At 43.5% G+C, this 22,911-nt stretch overlaps 1 protein-coding gene across 2 annotated transcripts in view; it reads right to left on the bottom strand.

Annotated features, from left to right (window-relative positions):
- Positions 1-22,502, bottom strand: part of LOC121289574 (dihydropyrimidinase-related protein 2) — a 58,645-nt gene extending 36,143 nt beyond the window's left edge. Inside the window, exons 1-2 of one of the 2 annotated variants that reach the window (XM_041209118.1) lie at positions 22,064-22,502; positions 2,561-2,732 (exon numbers count right to left, since the gene is read on the bottom strand). In XM_041209118.1, the coding sequence (XP_041065052.1) occupies positions 2,561-2,599 (39 nt within the window). In that variant the 5' untranslated portion in view covers positions 2,600-2,732; positions 22,064-22,502. The remainder of the gene's footprint in view (positions 1-2,560; positions 2,733-22,063) is intronic. The other variant, XM_041209120.1, reaches the window with a different exon arrangement.
- Between the last annotated feature and the right edge of the window lie 409 nt (positions 22,503-22,911).

Raw genomic sequence — 22,911 nt, 5'->3', positions numbered from 1 at the left:
CCCACTGAACCATAAATCTGCAGTCGAGGGAAGAAATCCAGTTGGAGGGCTGGGGTGGGATAAGGGATGGGGGGAATGAAGCTTTAGCAGATAGGAAAATAAAGAATGTCTTTGACATTATTGAGCTTATCAGAAGTATTCAACCAAAAACCTCTCCACTCAGCCACTAATAACTTCTCTTCAATCCGCCCGTAGGCCGGTAAGCCGAACGTCTGTCACAGGGAAAATGCTGGACTCTATTATTCTGGAGGTTAGAGCAGGGCACTTAGAAAATCTCAATGCAGCCAGGCACTCAACACAGTGGTGGGAAAGGGAAATGGCGTTTGGCTAATATATTAGATTTCTTTGAGGAAGTAACAAGAAATGTGGATAAAGAGGAGCCTGGTCATGTGCTGTACTTAGATTTCCATACGGCATTTGACAACACGAAATGCAAGCTCAGTGTACGGAGTAACGTATTAGCATGGATAAAGAACTGATTAGTGAACAGGAAAGAGAGAGTAGGCATAAATGGGTCATTTTAGGATTGGCAAGATGTACTGAGTGGAGTGCCACAGGGATCAGTGCTGGGGCCTCAACTATTTGCAATCTACATCAATGACTTGGATGAAAGGACTGAATGTATGGTGGCTAAATTTGCTGATGACACAAAGATAGGTAGGTGGGTAAGTGTCTGCAAAGGGATAAAGATAGGTTAAGTGATTAGGCAAAAATTTGGCAGATGGAGCATAATGGGCTTAAACGTGAGGTTGTCCACATAGGCAGGAAGAATCGAAAAGCAGCATTTTATGTAAATGGAAACAGATTGCAGAACTCTGCATTACTATTGGATCTGTTTGTCCTGGTAAATAAATCACAAAAAGTTAATATGCAGATACTGCAAGTGATTGGGAAGACAGATGGAATGTTGGCATTTATTACAAGGATAATGGAACATAAAAGCAGTGACGTTTTGCTCCAGTTGTCATGGATTTGCTGAGACCACATCTACAGCACATCGTACAATTTTGGTCTCCTTATCTAAGAAAGGACTTAATTGCATTTGAAGCACATAATGGTCAACAGAGCGGACAGGTTTCAACAAGAAACAGTTAAATTTCATTACAGAGTGCATTTCAGGTGTGACATGATCGATCAGGACTCTTGTCAGGAAGATCTACCCCCAGGATTGCCTGCACTTTGGTCTCATTGGTTGGAGCCTTAACAGAAGATCACATGACCCCTGACTGACAGCAGGAGGGGCTGCACCCTCATTATCAAAAAGCAGTTGAAAGGAGGTTCACTCGACTGATTCCTGAGATGAAAGGATTATCTTATCAGGCAAGATTGGACAGGGTTTGCCTACACCTACTGGAGTTTTGAAGAATGAAAGGTGATCTTATTGGAACATATAAGATCCTGAGGGGACTTGACAGGTCGATGTTAAAAGAATGTTTCCCCTTCTGGGAGAGGCTAGAGCTAGGAAACAGTTTCAAAATAAAGAATCTCCCACTTAAGAGAGATGAAGAGTTTTTTTTTTCTCTGAGAGGGTCATGAGTCTGTGGAATTCCTTTCCCCAGAGAGAGAGAGAGGGAGGCAGGGTCATTGAATATTTCTAAGGCCGAGTGAGATAGATTCTTGGCTAACAAGGGAATCAAAGGTGGTGGACAGGAGAGCAGAATCCACAATCAGATCAGCCATGATCTTATCAGATGGCAGAGCAGGCTCGGGGGTGGGGGGCCCAATGACTGACCCCTGCTCCTAATTTCTATGTTTGCCACCACTGCCCCGCTTGCTGAGACCATTTGTGAGGGGGCTTATCCAGCCCCTAACAATGCAGCTATAATTGCTTGTACTCTTAACTCATGTCTGAAATGAAATGTGCAGTAACAAACCCCTGGGGCGAAATTTTACAGCAGCGGGATTTTACGTTCCTGTCGAAGCCAATGAGGTTTAGAATGTCTCACTGCATTTTACAGCCCCATCACCACTGAAATGGGGCCATAAAATTCTGCCCTTGCTCTTTTCCAAAGTAGACCTTTTGGGATAGAAACTTGTCATATCCCATCATAAGAGACTGTTAATGTCAGTGGAACTGTTTATGATCTATAGGTTCCACTTACATAACCCCTGCCCTCAAAGGGTTTGGCAACATTCATGTGCTAAATCCATCAGGTATTCAACAGATAAACTAATTACATTTCCTGAACAGAAAGAAATGATCAGTGCAATATGAGATCTTCACAATGGCTTAACCGAAAACATAGCATTTTAGCAAACCTTGACACTGCTGTCTCTAAAGGATACCTTTTTAAATTATGTACTCATCACATCAGACATGGCTAGCTAAGATAACTGATCACAAAATATCCAACACTGAGCGTTTCATGCAGTTTAGAAACTTCACTCAATGTCAAAATTATTTTTACCCAAGGACCTTCATGAAGTAAACACTTATTTGGATATTGCCAACATTAAGCTGCTTTGGACATCAACACAATGATTATATGAAGACTCAAAGGGTCCAAAAGAACAACTTATAATCCACAAAACAATGACAGTAAACTAATTTGTTTCTTACCTTCAAATCAGTGTATTGCAGAGTTTCTTTGCTTTCCATCTCCTGATCTGCCTTGCTAAAAGTCAATTCCTCCTCGCCACTGTCTCTCTCAGTAACACTGGAGTCATTTAAGGACCGAGCAGATTCAGTTTCTTTCCCACTTGTTTGTCTGCTTGAGGCACGACTCAAGGAACTGAAATTCAGAGTTTTATTTTCGTAGGACCCCTCAACTGCCACAAACATGCCTCCAAATTTCTGTCGGGGTCTTGGGCTCCCAGATCCCATTTTTGCAAAACAAGCTGGAGGTTCTCCCTGTCTGGTTGATATTTTCTTCATTTCCCTTTCAGTCATAATGTAATCTTGCTAGGTTTTCTCTATCAGCAGAGCTTCCCAAGGCCATGCAAGTGGTTGTGATTATAACTTTGCAGAGGCTGATGCCAGTAACTGAAACTAAAACTCATCCCTTTCAAATGAGCGGTGAGGTTGAGTTCCCAGCATACAGACTGTGCATCATCAAAGCCAATCAGTCAAGGATTTACTGTGGAACTGAAGTGACGCTCTGTCACCACCTCCTCGAACCACACACACACACAAACACACACACACTCAGAATCAGGACATGAAGAAAGCATTCTTAAGTTAATAAAGCAGTGTCGGAAGGACAGATGGGGTTCAAAAATTGATCTGAAAACAGAGCGAATTCAAACTAGATGATAAAATTATGGACACTTCAACAAGCTGCAGGTTCAATCACTATAGGTTATATAAACACCTCAGAAAATTTTGTCTGCAAATATTAAACGATACAAACAGGGATAAAATAGTAAATCTGTGAAAGCTGGAAAAATTAAATGACAGAATTACAAAGTATCCACTCAGTGATCTTATCAGAGAATCTGACTGTTTGAAGAACTGAAGCCCAGGATAAATTACCCAGGGTGGGGTGGGGCACTGAAGCAGGAAGGAGGATGAAACACAGGTTCAGTGCAGATTTTTTTCTGACTGGAAATGATGTGATTCAACAGCTGGGCATAACTCACTCAAACAAAACTGGATGCTGGTAACCTGAAAACAAACCAGAAAATGCTGGAAAAGTAGAGCAGGTCTGCCAGCCTCTCTGAAGGAACAGATTTATTGTTTCAAGACTGCACCTTTCATTAGAATTCAGACAGAAATAATAATTTGTTTTCTGTCCTGAAGACACCAACTCTTGGAGTCTTGTTCCACAAGCTCACCCAGAATCAGCCTCTATTCCATCTAGATACTGAGCGTATTTGATCTGGGGGGGCACTGGGGTACAAAGACCCCATCTTCCCCTTGTTTAGTCGGGGTGCTCATTCCAGTGGCTATCCCACATAGGTCAGATAGCAGCACAGATTAGGATTCTAATCTGTATCAGCCAGCTCCTCACTACCTCAAGCAGATAAACAATCAAAGCAGCTTCCCATATCCCAATTTAAAGCTACCCAAGGACATTTAAATAGTTAGGCTTCCTATAATGATTAGACCACATCTGGGGCACTGTGAACGCCACACATTCTGAAAGGTATATTAGCTTTAGACGGAATACAGCATAGATTTCCTGGAATAATAGCTGTACTCCAAGCGCTAAATTAGGACTGTGTTCCTGGCGTTACAAGATTACAGAGTACTTTAATCAAAGTTTTGTTGCTATTGTAGGGAGCTGAGAGGTTAGGTAGTAAGAAATTAGTTTCACTGCTTGTGGTGTCTACGACAATGGACATGGCCGAAATGTTACAGCCAGGCCTTTCAGATGAAGTTAGGAAACTCTTCTGCATGGACAACATGGTCGAAGTTTGGAAGTCCCTTCTGCAAAAGTCTGATGAAGGCCACGAAACCATTGCTTATTGTTGTAAAAACCCATCTGGTTCACCAATGGCCTTTAGGGAAGGAAATCTGCCATCCTTACCTGGTCTGGCCCACATGTGACTCCAATTGTGGTTGACTCTTAAATGCCCTCTGAACATGGGCAATTGGGGATGGGCAATAAATGCTGGCCTAGCCAGTGGTGCCCACATCCCATGAGAGAATATTAAAAAAATGGCAGCTGATGGTGGATCAGTTGGTTATTTCAAATCTCAGATTGATAGATTTTTGTTTTGAAAAATATTAAGGGATATGGGGCAAATGTCAGTATCTGGAGTTAGGTCACAGATCAGCCACAATCTGTCACCTGTCATTTTAATTCTCCTTGTTCCCATTTTGACCTTTCTGTCCTTACCCTGCTGCAGTGTTCGACTGAAGCTCGCGGTGCTAAACTTCAACTTTTGACTGCACTTTATAACATTCCGGACTCAATACTGAGTTCAACAATTTTATATCGTAACCTCTGCTGTATGCTGTTTCATTTTTCTTTGCTGGTTTGTTATTTTTTCCTCTCTTGTTTCTCTCTTCGCTCCTCTTTTTTAATGCTTTTGGATAGCAGCTATTCAGGGTCCTGTCATTTACCCCTCTAGACACATCTTTTATTTCTTTACTTGCACCACTACCACTCCCTTTGGCCTTGCACCATGAAACCTTCGGTCATTTATTTTCTTCCACCTCCACCTACTGCAGACTTCCCTTCTGTTCTTCTTCCCGCCCTGCTCCCTTTCATTTGTTCAAAACCTATTACATTTCAAACTTATCCCAGTTGTGATGAGAGGTCACTGACCGGAAATATTAACTCTGTTTCTCTCTGTACTGATACCAGCAGACTTCTGAGTATTTTGTTATGTTCCTATGCCATTATAGTGCAAATTCCCAAGGACTTCATTCCCTTTTTATTCATTATCTTATTTTCATTAAAGGCTCCGTCTCCTCAGTATCTCTGTGCTCTAAAGGAAGCAATTATAATCTGGTGACCAGTGTGAGTCATCTGCTACAGGAAATGAGATCCTTGCACACCAGATTTCAATGCTGAGAACCTACTCTGAGCCAAATGGAGTAAAGACTGGATATAGACATGCCCTTCTGTGTTCGGTTTTCAATGCTGGCTTCAGTTTTCTACTCTCTTTAATTTTAATGCCTTGCTTAACCAGTGCCATCATACTCCTAGTTGAATTACATTCTCAACCCTCTTTTCAAAATGTGTTGCTAGCTTTGTATGTCAAGTAGCTTGGTAAAATTGCCTGACAGAGGTATTTTAAAACCCTAAGCGTAAAAGGAAATATTGGCAATTATTAATCCCTGTTTGAGGAAACATCCATTTATCAACCAGCTGACTTCTGAACCTATCTCTGTCATGGCACCTTATACACCCCCTTGTATCTGGAAGACCACTGGCCCATTTTTAAGGATTGCTGGCTAACAAAAGGCCTCTGCTTGCTGATTTTAAAAAAAAAGTTCCTGTTAAATGTCATTCACAGCTGGAAAGTTGTGGGAATGAGCAATTTACCCATTTTATTATTTAATTGCAGGTTAAGGTTTTTACTTCTGGTACACTCAAATCATGTGGCATTAGGCCAAATCCTAATCCTAAGTATGTGTATAAGAATAAGCTTTCTTATAGCAATAGTTGGGGGGCATTGGAGAGCAAATCAGCCAGAGCATCATGGTATTGAGCCATTGTTCAGCTGTGGGACCCCTCACCAATCAAGTAACCAACTTTATTATTCAACTGCCATAATGTTGCTTCGAGCAAAGGTATCTTCATTAATAACTGTGCAATTTGGAATAAAGTTGTGCTTCATTTTTGGTAAAGTTATGGCCAATCAGATCCAGAAAATGATCAAATCAAACAACCCAAAGTTAGTATTTGACATCTATGTCACAGATGAGGTGTATAAGTCCTGTTGGGTTTTATTTGGCAGTTGCCTTGTCTCAGCACATGGAATTTTCCAAAATTACCTGTTGATTAGTATTAGCTCCTGCTCTCTTCCCATCATGGGGATTATTTCTAAAGTAATCAGTCATCGGAACAGTGATATTGAATCAGTACAAGGTATTGGTTAGGTTGTATTTAGAGTGCTATATGCAATTTCAGAAAGGATGTTCAAACTGAAACAAAACATGTAAGCATCATTTATTAAACCAGGGAGAAGTGGAAACAGTTCTAGTCAGAGATTTTGTAAAAATTGAGCTGCATACACTGCACAGAGCATTAAGAAGATTAAAAGAAATCAGATAGAAGTGAGAAAGGTTTTTAAAAAAAGGCTAAATGCTAAATAATTATTCCCACTGGTCAATGAGTTGGTCACAAAGAGGCATAAACTTGCTAGAAGTATGAAGGGGAGGTGAGACTTATTTTTTTTCCCCTATGAAGGGCTGTTAGAATATAGAAAACAGCAACTAAGTAACTAGCAAATGTGACTCAGTCTCAAAGTTTTAAGAGACAGATAAAAACTCCAAGATAAATATTCCAGAGCACAGAACAAAGAACAGGGAGATGGGAGCATCTTAGATGTTTGAGCACAGGCATGACAGGCTGAGGGCCTTCTTCAACACTGACACTTCTATGCTTTTCCAGGTCAGCTGCTGCCATCTAACCTCACTCAGTTCGACAATTTACATTGGTTTGTCAACACACAAGGATCATCGCTCCTTGAAGAAATGGAAGCCAAGTCCAGTGACTGTACACATTTGTCTGTCGCAATTGCAGGCAAATTCACTCACTATCATCAGGGACCTTCACTTCCAGCCTTAATGCAGTCATGGCCATCAGTACCAAAGATTCTTGGTTCAAGCATTTGCCATTTTGTCTGTGCATCTTCATGGACGATAGCTAATTACCTACTCAATAATTACCGATCTCATACCTTTAGTTCCCTAAGGGACCAAAACTCTGCGTATCTCAATCTTAAATATACTCAATGATGGAGCATCCACAACCCTCTTAGGTAGACAATAACTAAAATTCACAACCCTCTTGGAGAAATTTCTCATCTCAGTCCCACATTACCTAGCCAATATCCTGCGACTGTGCCCGTGTTATAGATTCCCCAGCCATGGGAAACAACCTCTTAACATCTACTCTATGAAACCTTTCAAGGAGGTCTCCTTTCATCCTTCTAAACTGCAGAGAATAAGGCCCCAATTTACTCAGCCTCTTATGACAGGATAATCCTCTCGACCAAGGAACCAATCTAGGGAACATTCACTGTACCGTCTCTAAGGCAAGTATATCCTTCCTCCGAGAGGGAGACCAAAACTGTGCACAGTGTTACAACTGCGGTTTTACCAAGCCCTATACAATTGTAGGAAGGGTTCCTTTTCTTGCACTCCATTCCCCTTGCAATAAAGGCCAAGATGCCATTTGCCTTCCCAGTTGTTTGCTGCACCTGTGTGTGAATTTTCTGTGTTTCTTAAAATGAATACACCCAGTCTCTCTGAACATCAATATCTTAAAAAAAGATTCATCTTTTTTAAAAAATAATCTTTTCTATGCTTACCACTGAAGTGAATAACAACTATTTTGTTTAAAACCAGTTGAACATTTTCACAGTGAATCCTTCTGCTTCATTCCTGAGTATGCTTCTCAAATAATGAGACAATAAGCTGGTTAGTTTTCCTTCCATCCCTTGCAATATGGCACTTACATATTGGAAAATCTTTCTCTTAACTCCATTAGCAGTGATGACACAGATATTAGATCAAATGAAACCAGTGACAAATAAATGAGTAAAAAGTCTCTCAGGCATTAAGTGAACTCTTTCCTCTCCAGTTTAACACAAGAAGACACAAAGTGGAATAAAGCCTTCTTGTACTGATCAAGGAGATGGAAATTGGTTCTGGATAATGGAACACTTTTCTGTCTGAAGTGGCAGGTCTGTCTTTCTATCTTTCCATCTGTCTCTCCACATTATTTATAAAGGCTTTTGTGTCTGCATGAGTCAGTTCTGTTAAGACCCTTCAACATAACAAATGGCACAAACGCTAATCACTGTTCACTGAGCCTGACATCAGGTCCACAGCTTCTGTTTGTGGGCTTTAGCAAGATGATCTCTTTTAATTGCTGAGGTATTTGCTTTGTATTGCACACTTACCTGCTCAAACCAGGGTATTGCCCAACTCATTGACAGCAGTCCAGCAGCACCTCTCTCTATGTTCTCACTGATGATATTAACATTAATGATGCATAGTCATTGCTCCCCAGTCTGAGAAAATAAAGCCTCCAATAGTTGCCAAAACTCCACTATGGCTTCTCTTTGTCTCCTCTACTCTAATGGAAATAACACCAGTATCTTCTCACATTTATAAAATCTCCTCTCATAACCATAGCTTATTATCCCCAATCCTGCTCAGTCTGCACTGGACACTTGCTATGGGTTTATTATGCTCAATGTGATAGGCCACTCAAAACTGCACACAACTTTCTAACCACAGCCTAATCATTGCTTAAATGATTCATTGGCTCTACTCTCTTTTTTCAAAAAGTAAGTTATATAAAAAAGGTGCACCAGTATAGGATTCACACCAAATCCCTCAATCAGCAAGTCTGCACAAACATCAACAGAGAAAGTAGATAAAGTGAAGAAATATTCAAGACTCCTCCAATAATTTAATGGGTAAAAGCATTACCTTTAAATGCCTTTAAGATTATTAAGGCTTCACAGGCTGGAAGCCTGAGGTTCAGTTCCTGGTCTAGCTAATCTCAACAATGGGGCAGTTGGGCTACTTGGATGAGGGGAAAAGTCTGCCAAGGTTCCTGTGATCTAGAGACCCTGACTGCAATATGTGGTGGTGGATGTTGGCTGAACAGAATATTGCTCTTGACCATGGTGAGCTTCATATTTGAGTAGCTCATGAAAACTCACCATCTGGACAAGTGGAGGAAGGGTCAGATCTCAATGTATCACAGCATAGCTAATGCCTGTGGAACCAGCTCTCAATCATGGCCAGAACCTTGATGATAAGGGAGAAAATAAGAATCAAGGAAGCGAACAGTATTTCGGAACTGAACTCCAAAATTATAGGCTAGAGAACTAATTACGTTCAGTATATTTCCATTTGAAGTATCTAAGTTTAAAAAGGCAATGTTTTGATAAATTTAGTCTTGATTTAATTTAGCTGTGCACAGTCCAATTACTGGATCTCAAATTAACCCTCTAACCTGCTTTAGGTCAACAGAGATATAACCATCAGTCAAAGACAGAGTCACTGAGTTAGCAAATAATATCAAAGTTTCTTTAATAAAGAATAAAATAAATCAACCATCTACTTATTAATTATTAACGTAATGGAAGGGGTCATCAACAGTGCTATCAATCAGCACTCGCTTAGCAATAACCTACTCACTGACGCCCAGTTTGGGTTCCGCCAGGTATACTCAGCTCCTGACCTCATTACAGCCTTGGTTCAAACACGGACAAAAGAGCTGAACTCCCGAGGTGAGGTGAGGGGGACTGTCCTTGACATCAAGGCAGCATTTGACTGAGTGTGGCATCAAGGAGCCCTAGCAAAACCGGAGTCATTGGGAATCAGGGGGAAAACTCTCCGCTAGTTGGAGTCATACCTAGCACTAGGGAAGATGGTTGTGATTGTTGGAGGTCAGTCGTCTCAGCTCCAGGACATCACTGCAGGAGTTCCTCCAAGTAGTGTCCTAGGCCCAACCATTTTCAGCTGGTTTTTCAATGACCTTCCTTCCAACATAAGGTCAGAAGTGGGGATGTTCGCTGATGATTGCACAATGTTCAACACCATTTGCGACTCCTCAGATACTGAAGCAGTCCATGTCCAAATGCAGCACAATCTGGACAACGTCCAGGCTTGGGCTGACAAGTGGCAAGTAACATTCACGCCACAAAAGTGTCAGGCAATGATCATCTCCAACAAGAGAGAATCCAACCATCGCACCTTGGTGTTCAATGGTGTTACCATCACTGAATCCCCCACTATCAACATCCTGGGGGTTACCATTGACCATAAACTGAACTGAACTAGCCATATAAATACTGTGGCTACAAGAGCAGGTCAGAGGACAGGAATCATGCAACGAGTAACTCGCCTCCTGACTCCCCAAAGCCTGTCCATCATCTACAAGGCACAAGCCAGGAGTGAGATGGAATACTCCCCACTTGCCTGGATGAGTGCAATTCCCACAACACAAGAAACTGGGTACTTGATTGGCACCATATCCACAAACATTCACTGCCTCCAACGCCGATGCACAGCAGCAGCAGTGCGTACCATCTACAAGATGCACTGCAGGAATTCACCATAGCTCCTTAGACAAACACATGACCACTACCACCAGAAGGACAAGGGCAGCAGAGAGATGGGAACACCACCACCTGGAAGTTCCCCTCCAAGTCACTCACCATCCTGACTTGGAAATATATTGCCATTTCCTCACTGTCGCTGGGTCTAAAATCCTGTAACTCCCTTCCTAACAGCACTGTGGGTATGTCTACACCACATGGACTGCAGCGGTTCAATAAGGCAGCTCAGCACCACCTTCTCAAGGGCAACGAGGGATGGGCAATAAATGCTGGCCCAGCCAGCGAAGCCCACATCCCGTGAATGAATCAAAAAAAAAGGAGCTAAGGAACAAAAAAAAGATATACTCATCAATAATACAGAACAGACTTCATGACTTCAAATGGATGGTCAGTCCAGAAGAACTGGCAGAGAACCTCAACTCTTCTCACCGAGAGGAATTCTGCCCATCTCAGAAGGAGACTGCACTCTGCGGGGTCCATGCCAAAAGGAATTCTGTCTGTGTCCTTAGGCCCAGTGCTACAGTACCTGTTCTCGTGTCTACAGGAATTCTTCCTCTTCCCCAGAGAAAACGCAAACCTGCGTGCCTTTACTTCGACTTATGAACAAAGGGACCCTGTTGTGTATGTGTACATAAAACAAGATGGTTCCCAAAGCCCTCTTTTATGTCTAATTCTGGCGTCACTCCATCTTGATCCAAAGTTCTTGTTCATCATCAATTGGTCAATAATGTGGTGTGGGTTAATGTCATTGGATCTGGCCATTTGCATACATGGCCTTAAACATAAAACAATGGATTATTTCAAGATGTGTTCTTTATCTTCAACTAGACAGAGTCCTTATCCATTCGGGACACTTAGTAGACTCGTCAAGGACAACATCCTTAAAAAGGGCCTTGGTAGAATACTGCACAGTTACTTCCCACAGAAACACTAAGAGCATATTTAAAATATGCACAGGGAAATTAGTTTAAGAACAGAAATAGATATAATCTGACTTTCATTTATAATCTGTTGACTTATTTAGCCTTCAATCACAGAGTAATTGAGATATTTCTAAAAATGATCTGTTGGTCTGTTGCTACTTTACAATACTAGTGGTTTATGTACTAATATGTTTGAGTTTGGCAGGTGTTCAAATCACAAAATGGCTTTGTTTTGAATCGTATGCGAGTACAAAATGGTGGCTTGACCTTGTTAGCCTACTGCAGAATTCATGTGTTGTAAAAGCCTTTAAAAATTGCCCAGTTAAGCAGGTAAACTAAATCCTACTAAAATAAAATCTAAAACCCAGGCCTGCTTACAAGTACCGCTCTTCACTTAAAAATAAAATTGCTTTATGTCCAGCAATCCAGAAAATCTATATTAATCACATCTTCACAATGCATCACTTGTCCTTTCTTCTAAAAACCTCTCTCTTTTTCGAGTACGTATCAATATTGAGCCTTTTTAATGCAAACAAATATAGTTGGTTAGAAACTTATCCATGTGCTTATTGTGTCTTCATTACATGAACTAGACAGAAATGTCCATCAATACGCATTAACAGGATAGAAAATAGGTATAATAACACATAGCAGATTCCCGAGGAACAGTCCCACTCATTTTTCATTGTACCAGAAGCTGTCAGAGGCCTTTCATATACAGTCCACAGCCTGTTTCCTTACTGATTTGCGCAAAGTTTGCCTTTCATGATGAGTAATGAGTGTAACTGATGGACAACCAACATGCTCCCATGAGGCAGGTCTCGTTTAATTATTTTAAAGAGGCTGCACGCCTCTGAGTTTGTCTCTGGCCAGCAGGGTTTCCCAGGCCTTGGAAATCTCTCAGATCCGGTCATGGCTTCCTGGCAGTGGTCGCACCCCCAATGTTTCACATGTTGGCCAGGTTCACCACCTCTGCACAAAATCATTTCAAAAAAAGTTTTACACCAAAAGAAAATCACACGGCAACATGGAGTTAGCTCACAGTCTTGGCAGTGGAGTATTTCAGTAACTGTGCTTGATGGCCACCCATAGAGTTTTGTAGCAGGCAGTCTGTTTTTTTAACTAGTCTGACACTTTCAGGTTCCAAATGGCGTTATATTTGCTATCGAGTCTGCGTGCATTTACCTCAGTGAAGCACCAGCAAGATCTGGGCTCTTTCTTTTCACCATCTGCAGCAGTCTAAAAGCAACTGTGGCACACAAAACAGGATGGTGTCAATTCCCCACAGCCCCTTGCCCCACCTTTGTCTCTCGGGCCAGGATGAAAAGCCATAAGTGCTGACTGACATCACCTTCATGCACTGCAACGGTGTCCAGTATCAGTGGCCTACAGCGGTGATGGTCAGTCTTCCCTAGGCCCATTTCTAACAATGGTCAACGCTGAAAGTGGTCTGCAACCTTGCTGTCCTAAGGCAATTGTCCTGGAAACAAGCCGCAGACCTGGGCTTCTATTTTACCTCTCTTTTTCATCTATTTACCCCTCTAATTCTACCTGAAACTGCCCACAGCTTAAGTGGACAGTTGAGTGAACTGTTCCCAAGCAAAACAAACTCTTCAGTGCAGATTCGATGAATAAAAATGGAAATAAAGTTAAGAAATAATAATAATGAAAGTAAGTGGGAAATAAATAAATAAATAAGAATATGGGAAAAAAAATGGGGTGGATCAAAAAGGGGGATCGGAAAGGGAGTGGGGATGGAGGAGAGAATTCATGGTCTGAAGTTGTTGAACTCAATGTTAAGTCTAGAAGGCTGTAAAGTGCCTAGTCGGAAGATGAGGTGCTGTTCCTCTAGTTTGCGCTGAGCTTCACTGGAACATTGCAGCAGGCCAAGGACGGACATGTGGGCATGAGAGCAGGGTGGAGTGTTGAAATGTCAAGTGACAGGAAGGTCTGGGTCATGCTTGCGAACAGACATAAGTTGTTCCACAAAGAGGTCACCCAGTCTGCATTTGGTCTCTTCAATGTAGAGGTGACCGCACTGGGAGCAGCAAATGCAGTAGACTAAATTGAGGGAAGTGCAAGTGAAGTGCTGCTTCACTTGAAAGGAGTGTTTGGGCCCTTGGACAGTGAGGAGGAGGGGAGGGGAGAAGTAAAGAGGCAGGTGTTGTACCTTCTGCGATTGCATGGGAAGCCGTGGGGGGGATGAGGTGTAGGGGGTGATGGAGGAGTGGACCAGGGTGTCCCGGAGGGAATGATCCCTGCGGAATGCCGCCGGTGGGGGGCTGAAGGGAAGAGGTGTTTGGTGTGGCAGCATGCTGTAGTTGGCGGAAATGGCGGAGGATGATCCTTTGAATGTGGAGGCTGGTGGGGTGAAAAGTGAGGACAAGAGGGACCCTATCATGGTTCTCGGAGGGAGTATAAGGTGTGAGCGCAGAAGCGCAGGAGATGGGTCGGACACGGTTGAGGGCCCTGTCAACCACCGTGGGTAGGAAACCTTGGTTAAGGAAGAAGGAAGACATATCAGAAGCACTGTTTTGGAAGCTGGCATCACCGGAACAGATGTGATGGAGGCGAAGGAACTGAGAGAATGGGATGGAGTCCTTACATGAAGCAGAGTGTGAGGAGCTGTTGTCGAGGTAGCTGTGGGAATCGGTGGGCTTGTAATGAATATTAGCGGACAATCTATCACCAGAAATTGAGACAGAGAGGTCAAGGAAGGGAAAGGAAGTATCAGAGATGGACCATGTGAAAGTGATGGAGGGGTGGAAATTGGAAGCAAAATTGATAAATTTTTTCCAGGTCCAGACGAGAGCACGAAGCGGCACCAAAATAGTCATTGATGTGTCGATAAAAGAGTTGAAGGAGGGGACATCAGTGGGATTGGAACAAGGAATGTTCCACATACCCCATAAAGAGACATGGATAACGGGCCCATGCGGTACCCATAGCCACACCTTTTATTTGGAGGAAGTGAGACAAGTTTAAGGAGAAATTGTTCAGTGAAAGAACAAGTTCAGCCAGATGGAGGAGAGTGGTGGTGGATGGGGATTGTTCGGGCCTCTGTTCAAGGAAGAAGTGGAGAGCCCTCAGACCATCCCGGTGGGGGATGGAGGTGTTGAGGGACTGGACGTCCCTGATGAAGGAGGAGGTTGGGGCCAGGGAACTGGAAATTGTTGAAGTGATGTAGGGCATCAGAGGAATCGCGGATGTAGGTGGGAAGAGACTGGACAAGAGGAGAGAGAACAGGGTCAAGATAGGAAGAAATGAGTTCCTGCCGTGGGGCAGGAACAGGCTGACACGATCGGTCGACCGGGACAGTCCTGTTGGTGTATTTTGGGTAGGAGGTAGAAGCTGGCTGTCCGAGGCTGGGAGACTATGAGACTCATAGCAGTGGAGATAAGATCTCTAGAGGACATGAGGTTAGTGACAGTCCTGGAAACAATGGCTTGATGTTCGATGGTGGGCTCTTGGTCCAGGGGAAGGTAGGAGGAAGTTTCTGTGAGTTGGCACTCAGCCTCTGTGAGGTAAAGGTCAGTACACCAGACAACAACAGCACCACCCCTGTCAACAGGTTTAAAAACAAAGTCAGGGTTGGACCTGAGAGAACGGAGTGCAGCGAGTTCAGAAGGAGACAGGTTAGAGTGGGTGAGAGGAGCAGAGAAATTGTAACAGCCGATGTCACGCCGACAGTTCTCAATGAAAAGATCAAGAGCAGGTAAGAGGCCAGATGGAGGAGGCCAGGTGGAGAGAGAGTACTGGAGGCGGGTGAAAGGATCCATTGAACTGGAGAAGGGCTCCTGCCCAAAGAAGCGAGCGCAAAGACAAAGGCAGCGGAAGAAGAGTTCAGCATCATGCCAAACCCAGAATTCATTGAGGGGAGGGCGTAAGGGTATGAAACTGAGTCCTTTGCTGAGTACTGAATGTTCAGCTTCAGAGAGCGGAAGGCCAGGATCATCCTCTGCCATTTCCGCCAACTCCAGCATGATGCCACCACCAAACATATCTTCCCTTCACCTCACCTGTCGGCAGTCCATAGGGGCCGTTCCCTCCGGGACACTCTGGTCCACTCCTCCATCACCGCCAACACCTCAACCCCCTCCCTTGGCACCTTTCCGTACAATCACAGAAGGTGCAGCACCTGCCCCTTTACTTCTCCCCTCCCCTCCTCCTCACTGACCAAGGGCCCAAACACTCCTTTCAAGTGAGGCAGCATTTCACTTGCGCTTCCCTCAATTAGTCTACTGTACTTGCTGCTCCCAATGCAGTTTCCTTTACATTGGAGAGACCAAACGCAGACTGGGTGACCGTTCTGCGTAACACTGTCTGTCTGTCTGCAAGCATGACCCAGACCTCCCTGTCGCTTGTCATTTCAACACTCCACCCTGCTCTCATGCCCACATGTCCGTCCTTGGCCTGCTGCAATGTTCCAGTGAAGCTCAACGCAAACTGGAGGAACAGCACCTCATCTTCCGACTAGGCACTTTACAGCCTTCTGGACTTAACATTGAGTTCAACAACTTCAGACCATGAATTCTCTCCTCCATCCCCACCCCTTTTTGATCCTCCCATTTTTCGCCTCATTCTTTTTTATTTATTAATTTTTATTTATTTCCTGCTCACTTTCATTATTATTATTTCTTAAATTTATTTCTATTTTTATTTATTGCTTTATCCCCAGCTTTTAGCCTTTTTGATCTATTTCTCCACCACGGTCCCTTCCCCATACTAGGGCCATCTGTCAGTTTCCGGAGCATATCCTGGTCCTGCCATTATCACACTCTGCTTTCCATTCTTAATGTCACTGTTAGCAACTCCTTTAGCCAGCACCACCACTATTAACAACCCTTTGACCTTTTGATAATGACATCTTTCGCAATCGCTCCTTTGTCTCCACCAATCACTGGCCTTCTTTCCAGCTTCACCTATTCCACCCCCTTAAAACAGTATATATATTTCGCCACATTTCTACCTCTCTTTAGCTCTGAAGAAGTCATACGGACTCAAAACGTCTTTCTTTCCACTGATGCTGTCAGATCTGCTGAGTTTTTCCAGCATTTTTTGTTTTTGTTTCAGGTTTCCAGCATCCACAGTATTTTCCTTTAACTTCACAATGTTCCCATTACAGCATCTATTTATTTCTCAAATCACAACAACTCGCGCTTATATAGCACCTTTCACATCCTAAGATGTCCTAAGGCACTTAACTAGAGCTTCATCAAACAAAATCTGACACCGAGCCATGCAAGGAGACAAGAGAGGTGACCAAAAGATTGGCTAAAGAGCATCTACAAGCAGGAGAGAGAGGTATAGAGTGGTTAGGAAGGGAATCTCAGAACTCTGGGTTCTGACAGCTCAAGTATCTGCTGCCAATGGAGGAATGATTCAAGTTGGGCATATGCAGATACGGAGGACTGCAGATATCCTGGATGGTTGTGGGGGTCAGAGGACACTACAGAAATAGGCAGCACTGAGGCACTGGACAAATTTAAGAACAAGCTTAAAATCAAGGTGCGACTTAACCCAAAGCACAGTGGTGATGGATAAATGGGACTTGGTGCAATTTCAGGATATGGGCAGTAGGGTTTTGGATGACCTCAAGTTTACAGAGGGTGAAAGATTGTGGCCAGTTAGGAAAGCCATCTCAAATCAAGCCTGAAGTCCACACTGCTTGAAATGACTGGGACCGATTTTATGCACATAATGTGTGTGCAGCTATACTTCAATTGTGCTGAAGAATTAAGTGAAGTTGCAGCAGTTTTGATCTGCTTGCTGCAATTCATAGACACTTATTTTAAACATACTGAGGAACCAATTTTTGGCAGAACAGACTCTGGCCATTCCTTGGGGGAAGGTGGCACTACCTTCACAACTCACAGGTTTCCTTCATCCCTAAGCCAGTCTGAAAGTGGGTAGGGGTGGAAAACATCAAAAAAGACCCCTTTGCCCAAACAGATACATTCATCCCCATACATAGGTGAAAAGGTGTGAAAGGTAAGACAGGCACATTGTGTTCATGTTAAATTCAGCAATTGAATAGTCAAGTATTGCTACCAGCTGCCTCTCAGCAACTCTCCAAATCAGGCTCTCATATTTAAAAGTTAATGGGTGGTTTCAGGTCGGGATATGGAACCATTAATGTCTTGTATGTCATTGGTGCAAACAAGTTGTTCATTTCTACCCAGTGTGTAATATTCACTGTATAATGTCCTTGATCAGGGGATTGTTGAAGATTCCATGGCCCTGCTTAAAGAGTAGTAGGCCGATCTTCTGGGAAACATTCTTCCTTCAGCCATTACCACCACAGAGCAATTGTCCTAACTTAGAAATATGTAACTGTTCCTTTATCATTGCTGGGTGAAAATCCTGGGCCTCCCATTCTAAAAGCACTGAGGGAGGACCTTCACTACGCTGACTGCAGCAGTTCAATAGGCAACTGCCCACCACCTTCTCAAGGGCAACTGGGGATGGGCAATAAATGCTAGCCTTGTCAGTGGGGCCCACATCCCATGAGTCAATAAATGAAAAAGTAAAAACCAGCTCATCACTGCTGTGTGAAAAATGATCGCCAGATTTTCTTCTGTTATAATCACTGCACTTCAATGTAATTCATTGTATTTGAAGCACCTTGAAATGTTTCAATGCAGTAAACATTTTCTAAATCAATTGATTATTTTTTTTAATCACCTCTATATCTTGAGGTCAAGCTGGGTTGTTCCTTGTCAGTTTAATAATTAAAGGCTCTGTGTGAGATGGCCACACACACACACACACACACACACACACACACACACACACACAATCAGGTCTCAAGTCAGATTCTGGTCTGAGCTGGCTAACCTGAAGCACATCAGCGACTGAAGTGCTCCAACTGTCCTCGGCACATTCCTGTCCTATAACTAACAATTCCTGATAGAGCAGACAAGTGAGACAATGTCAGGTAAGGATAGGATCAGACAAAAACAAAAATTGCTGGAAAAACTCAGCAAGTCTGACAGCACCTGTGGAGAGAAAGACAGAGTTAACGTTTCGAGTCCGCATGACTCTTCTTCAGAGCTAAAGAGAGGTAAAAATGTGGTGAAATTTCTACCGTTTAAGAGGGGGTGGAGCAGGTGAAGCTGGATAAAAAGCCAGCGATAGGTGGAGGCAAAGGAGAAATTGCCAAAGATGTCATAAACAAAAAAGTCAAAGGGTTGTTAATAGTGGTGGTGCTGGCTAAAGGAGGTGCTGATGGTGACATTAAGGATAAAAAGCCCTTATCTAAGGATAGGATGAAGCTTGACTGTGCTGCCATCAGCAGTCAAATAGCCAGCTGCCTTAATTCACATCAATAACCTGCATGTGGCTGATACTCAGGAAACAATATCCACAGCAAAAACAAGTTAAGAATCAAAAGCATCAGTACTTGCTTGGTTTTCACACAATTTCATTCATCCAGTCCTGCATAAATACTGATTTTTCTTTAGTTATATGCAATGTAAACATAAGAGAAAATGCATCAATATTATACATTCCAAGTTTAAACTATGGAAATCAAACCCCACATTTTCCCTGTTCAGTGCATCCTGCCAAACCTATTATAAATGCCACCATATTGCTGACAGATCTATGTAGTTTTTAATCGGTAAGACCTATTGTCATGACATTGAACCAACAAATCAGTATGCAGCAGAACATCAGAACACCTAACACTGTCCAATCACAGGATGCAAGCACTCAAGCTTTGGATTGGCCCTGTGCTTCAGGCATACTTTCCCCGATGGTCTGGATTATTTCCTCGACTGATGTCTCCCGAATGGCTGGACTGAAGCCAGCTTGTTGCGAAAAGGTTTGAATAATTCAACCTGCAGCCTAACATTTAGGATTGGCAAGCAATTGCGGTGCACAATCACCAAAATAATTTAATCTTTTGTCAGATGAATGAAGCAATAGTTGCTCATGAAAAGGCAACGCTGCTATTTTCACTACCCTGCACCCAAGCTTTTAAAGATAAACCTCTATCCTGTTAGAAAAGCAATGCATTACAAGCTTCTGTTGCTTGTTTTTTTTTTTGAAAAACAGTGGAAATGTTGATTTTAAAAAATGAACAATTCTACCAGATTAGCAAATCAAAACTCGAAAAATCCTCATGTCTGAAGGATTTTGAACATGCAAAGCAACTAGTCCTCAGTTCTGATATACCCAGTTATTTTTCAGGGAGGGGGGAAAGTCATTGGGTTAAGCTATGTGACCCCAAAGGCACTTCCATTTCCTGGTCATCCATGTTACGCAGTCATGTCACGTGGGCCTGTCAGAGGGAAAATTTGTAAACAGCAGAAATGTGAAGGAACAACAAATGCTGTAAATGCTTAACAGCAATGTTTCCTCTAAGCGGTGTCAGGTGTGAGGTCGCACAGTAATCCGGAGTGCAGCACAAAATGCAATCAACAGGCTGCACACAACCCAACATTGCTCACAAGATACACACATGCACAGGCAGGCAGCAATCTGAAATATAACGCGCAGCACAGTAAACAGGCCATGCCCTACAAAGAAAAATTAGAGGGAACAGTGTCAGATAAGATTAAGTAAAAGGTTAACCTTTCGGGTATGGCCTTCTCAACAGTTCTGATCAGAAATGCTAACGCATCTTTTCATTATCATGTGTGCTGGAGGCATAACGCACCACATCTTCTGCTTTAACTTTAAATGCAGGCTTTACGTGGTTCCACTCTACTTCAGAATTTATTTGTGTTACATTTTCCCCTCTGTAACTATACTCATCCAATGTGCTGGACATCAAATCTCTTACTTCCTGTAATGGTCACTGTGCAGGACAAAAACATTTAATCTCCCTCTATGCAACATAATGTTTCAAATAAGAGATAATATCCTGAAGGCTCAATTGATAAATCAGTCAGTCACAGATATATTCAAAGGTTCTACGTTCCTTTCCTAGTCTGTGTTTAGTCAACTAGCTTTCAGTATGGGTGCTATAGTTGGCTACAGTTGTCTTGGATTGAGGTGGTATGAGTGGGAAGGGTGGAGGATAGGAGTGGTGCTGGGTTAGAGGGGTGGCAATGGATGACATGGGGACCAGGATTTTTTGGATGGCAGAATTTCCATTCCCACCTTCCGAGGACTCAGCAGCCAACATACAGCCACCGATACTGGCTGCCCCACAGCCAGTTAATGCTCCAAAAAGCATTAGTTGGCTCGTGATGGGACCTTGGCCCCTCAGTCGGGAGTAAGTCCTACCTCAGAGAGTGGCCAGCCAGACTGGTTGTCTGGCAGCTCTACAGACTGGGCAGGGCTAGAAGCTGCAGTGAACGGGAACAGGGCTGTAAGCAGTCCCTAGAGGCTAAATGCCAGGAGACCAGATGAGCTGAGTGTGCTGTCTCAGCACAGGAAGGTGAGGTGAGGCCCAGGACGGGTGGACAGAGGGGGTAGGGATGTTGGTGGAGTGACCAGGGGGAGAGGGAGCACCCGGAGGGGCCAGCCTTTTGGGGGGTGGGGTGGGTCACTCAATGTTGAAAGGAGGCTGCTGAGGGAGGCATGCCCTCCAACTTCCCGTCAAAGGCCTGAGTAGGATCATTTTTCAGGCTTCTCCATGCCTCCAAACTCCTCCTGTCAGCCTGAAAATTGAGGCTGGACGGGAAACAGCCTTCAGTGGCCCTTAATTGGCAGCCTCAACTGGGGCAAGGGCAGAATGGCCAGCTAGCCTTGGCCTTGCCTGTCCTACCATAAAATTGCAGACAGGTCGGGGCAGGTGAGAGCCCCTTGGGAATGGCATCCAAAGAATTTTATGGCCACCACCTTGCCTATAAACCTGCCAGCAGTTGGAGTAAAATTCTGCCAAGGAAGTAGGGTCTGTTGGGATGTGGAGTGGGTAGGGCGGATGAGTAGAATGAGCGAGTGGGATGCAGTGAGACGGGCTGTTTGGAAAATACTTGTCCTTTTGAAATCTGCATACATGTAGGAAGGTGCCTTTTCTCAAACAGAGGTAGACCCTAAACCTGAATCCTCCGCTAATGCTCACTGTTTAGATTCACATCAAGAATGGTCACTTGCTGGAGCTAAGGAAGGCAACCAACATCGAAGAAACCATATCTAGTCATGATTCCACACCGAAAGAAGAGGAAGAACAAGCTCAGTTCATTTTTACAGTTTGAAATGTATTAAAAACTAAAACACATTCAATTTGGAAAGCAGAGCAGGTTCAAACCCATGGGGTTTTCAAAGGTCAATGCTGTTCTACCCAGAGCAAAAGGATCTACGCACAAAAAATGCAAAAGAAGTTAAGAGAATAGCAAGGTCAGTGGAGTACCCAAGCAATGACATTCATTGCTATAACCTCTGTTCATAAGTACTTGTAATCATAATTAACCAGCAGATGCTAGATCTTTATCTTTCACGTCGCAGCCTTGATTTATTTTCCACAAATTTTTGGTCTTTCAGATACTTACCACTTTTGGCTGCCGTGGCCCTTTTGCAGCTGCAATCCTCCCTCGCGGAAGTTCCAATGCTGCTATTACAGGGGTGTGCACTTCTGTGGCTCAACTAAGAGGTAGAAGGGCTCGGTACTCTTCAGACAAAGGTCTCCACTTTCGCTTTCCATCAATTTTTGGAACTCAGAATAAAAAAGGTAAAGAAAACTTCGTGAGTAAAGTTGAGACTTCAGTCAACATGAGCTCCTATTTATACAGCAACTCTACATCTCTCAGCCCCACTTTGCTCCTTTAAAACACTTGTTACGGACAGGGTAGGGAGGCAAAACTGATTTTTTTTTTTTTTGCTGCCTGTCCTTGAGCAGAGATATTTTAATTTTTTTTTCAAGTAGGCGGTGGTGCGATTGCCCAAATCCTCTGTGAGGTCAATTTTTGAAGTGACTCCCAGCAACTCTTTGGCGAATTGGGGAATTCTTGCAGTGCATCTTGTAGATGGTACACACTGCTTTTACTGTGTGTCGGCGGGGGAGGGAGTGAATGTTTTTGGATGTGGTGCCAATCAAGTAGAAAGCTTTGTCCTGGACGGTGTCCAGCTTCTTCAGTGTTGTGTGAGCTGCACTCATCCAGCAAGTGGGTGGTATTCCAGCACACTCCTGACTTGTGCCTTGTAGATGGTGGACAAGCTTTGGGGAGTCAGGTGGTGAGCTAAGGACCACAGGATTCCTACCCTCTGACCTGCTCTGGTAGCCACAGTATTTATATGGCTTTTCCACTTTGTTTTCTGGTCAATGGTAACCCACCCCCCAGCACCCCCCCGACCACTACCCCCCCCCAACGAATGTCGTCAGTGCAGGATTCAATGGTGG

The sequence above is a fragment of the Carcharodon carcharias genome, chromosome 17 (assembly GCF_017639515.1).
Source record: "Carcharodon carcharias isolate sCarCar2 chromosome 17, sCarCar2.pri, whole genome shotgun sequence".
In the NCBI taxonomy this organism is placed as follows: Eukaryota; Metazoa; Chordata; class Chondrichthyes; order Lamniformes; family Lamnidae; genus Carcharodon; species Carcharodon carcharias.
This window is presented reverse-complemented; position numbering and strand designations above follow the sequence as displayed.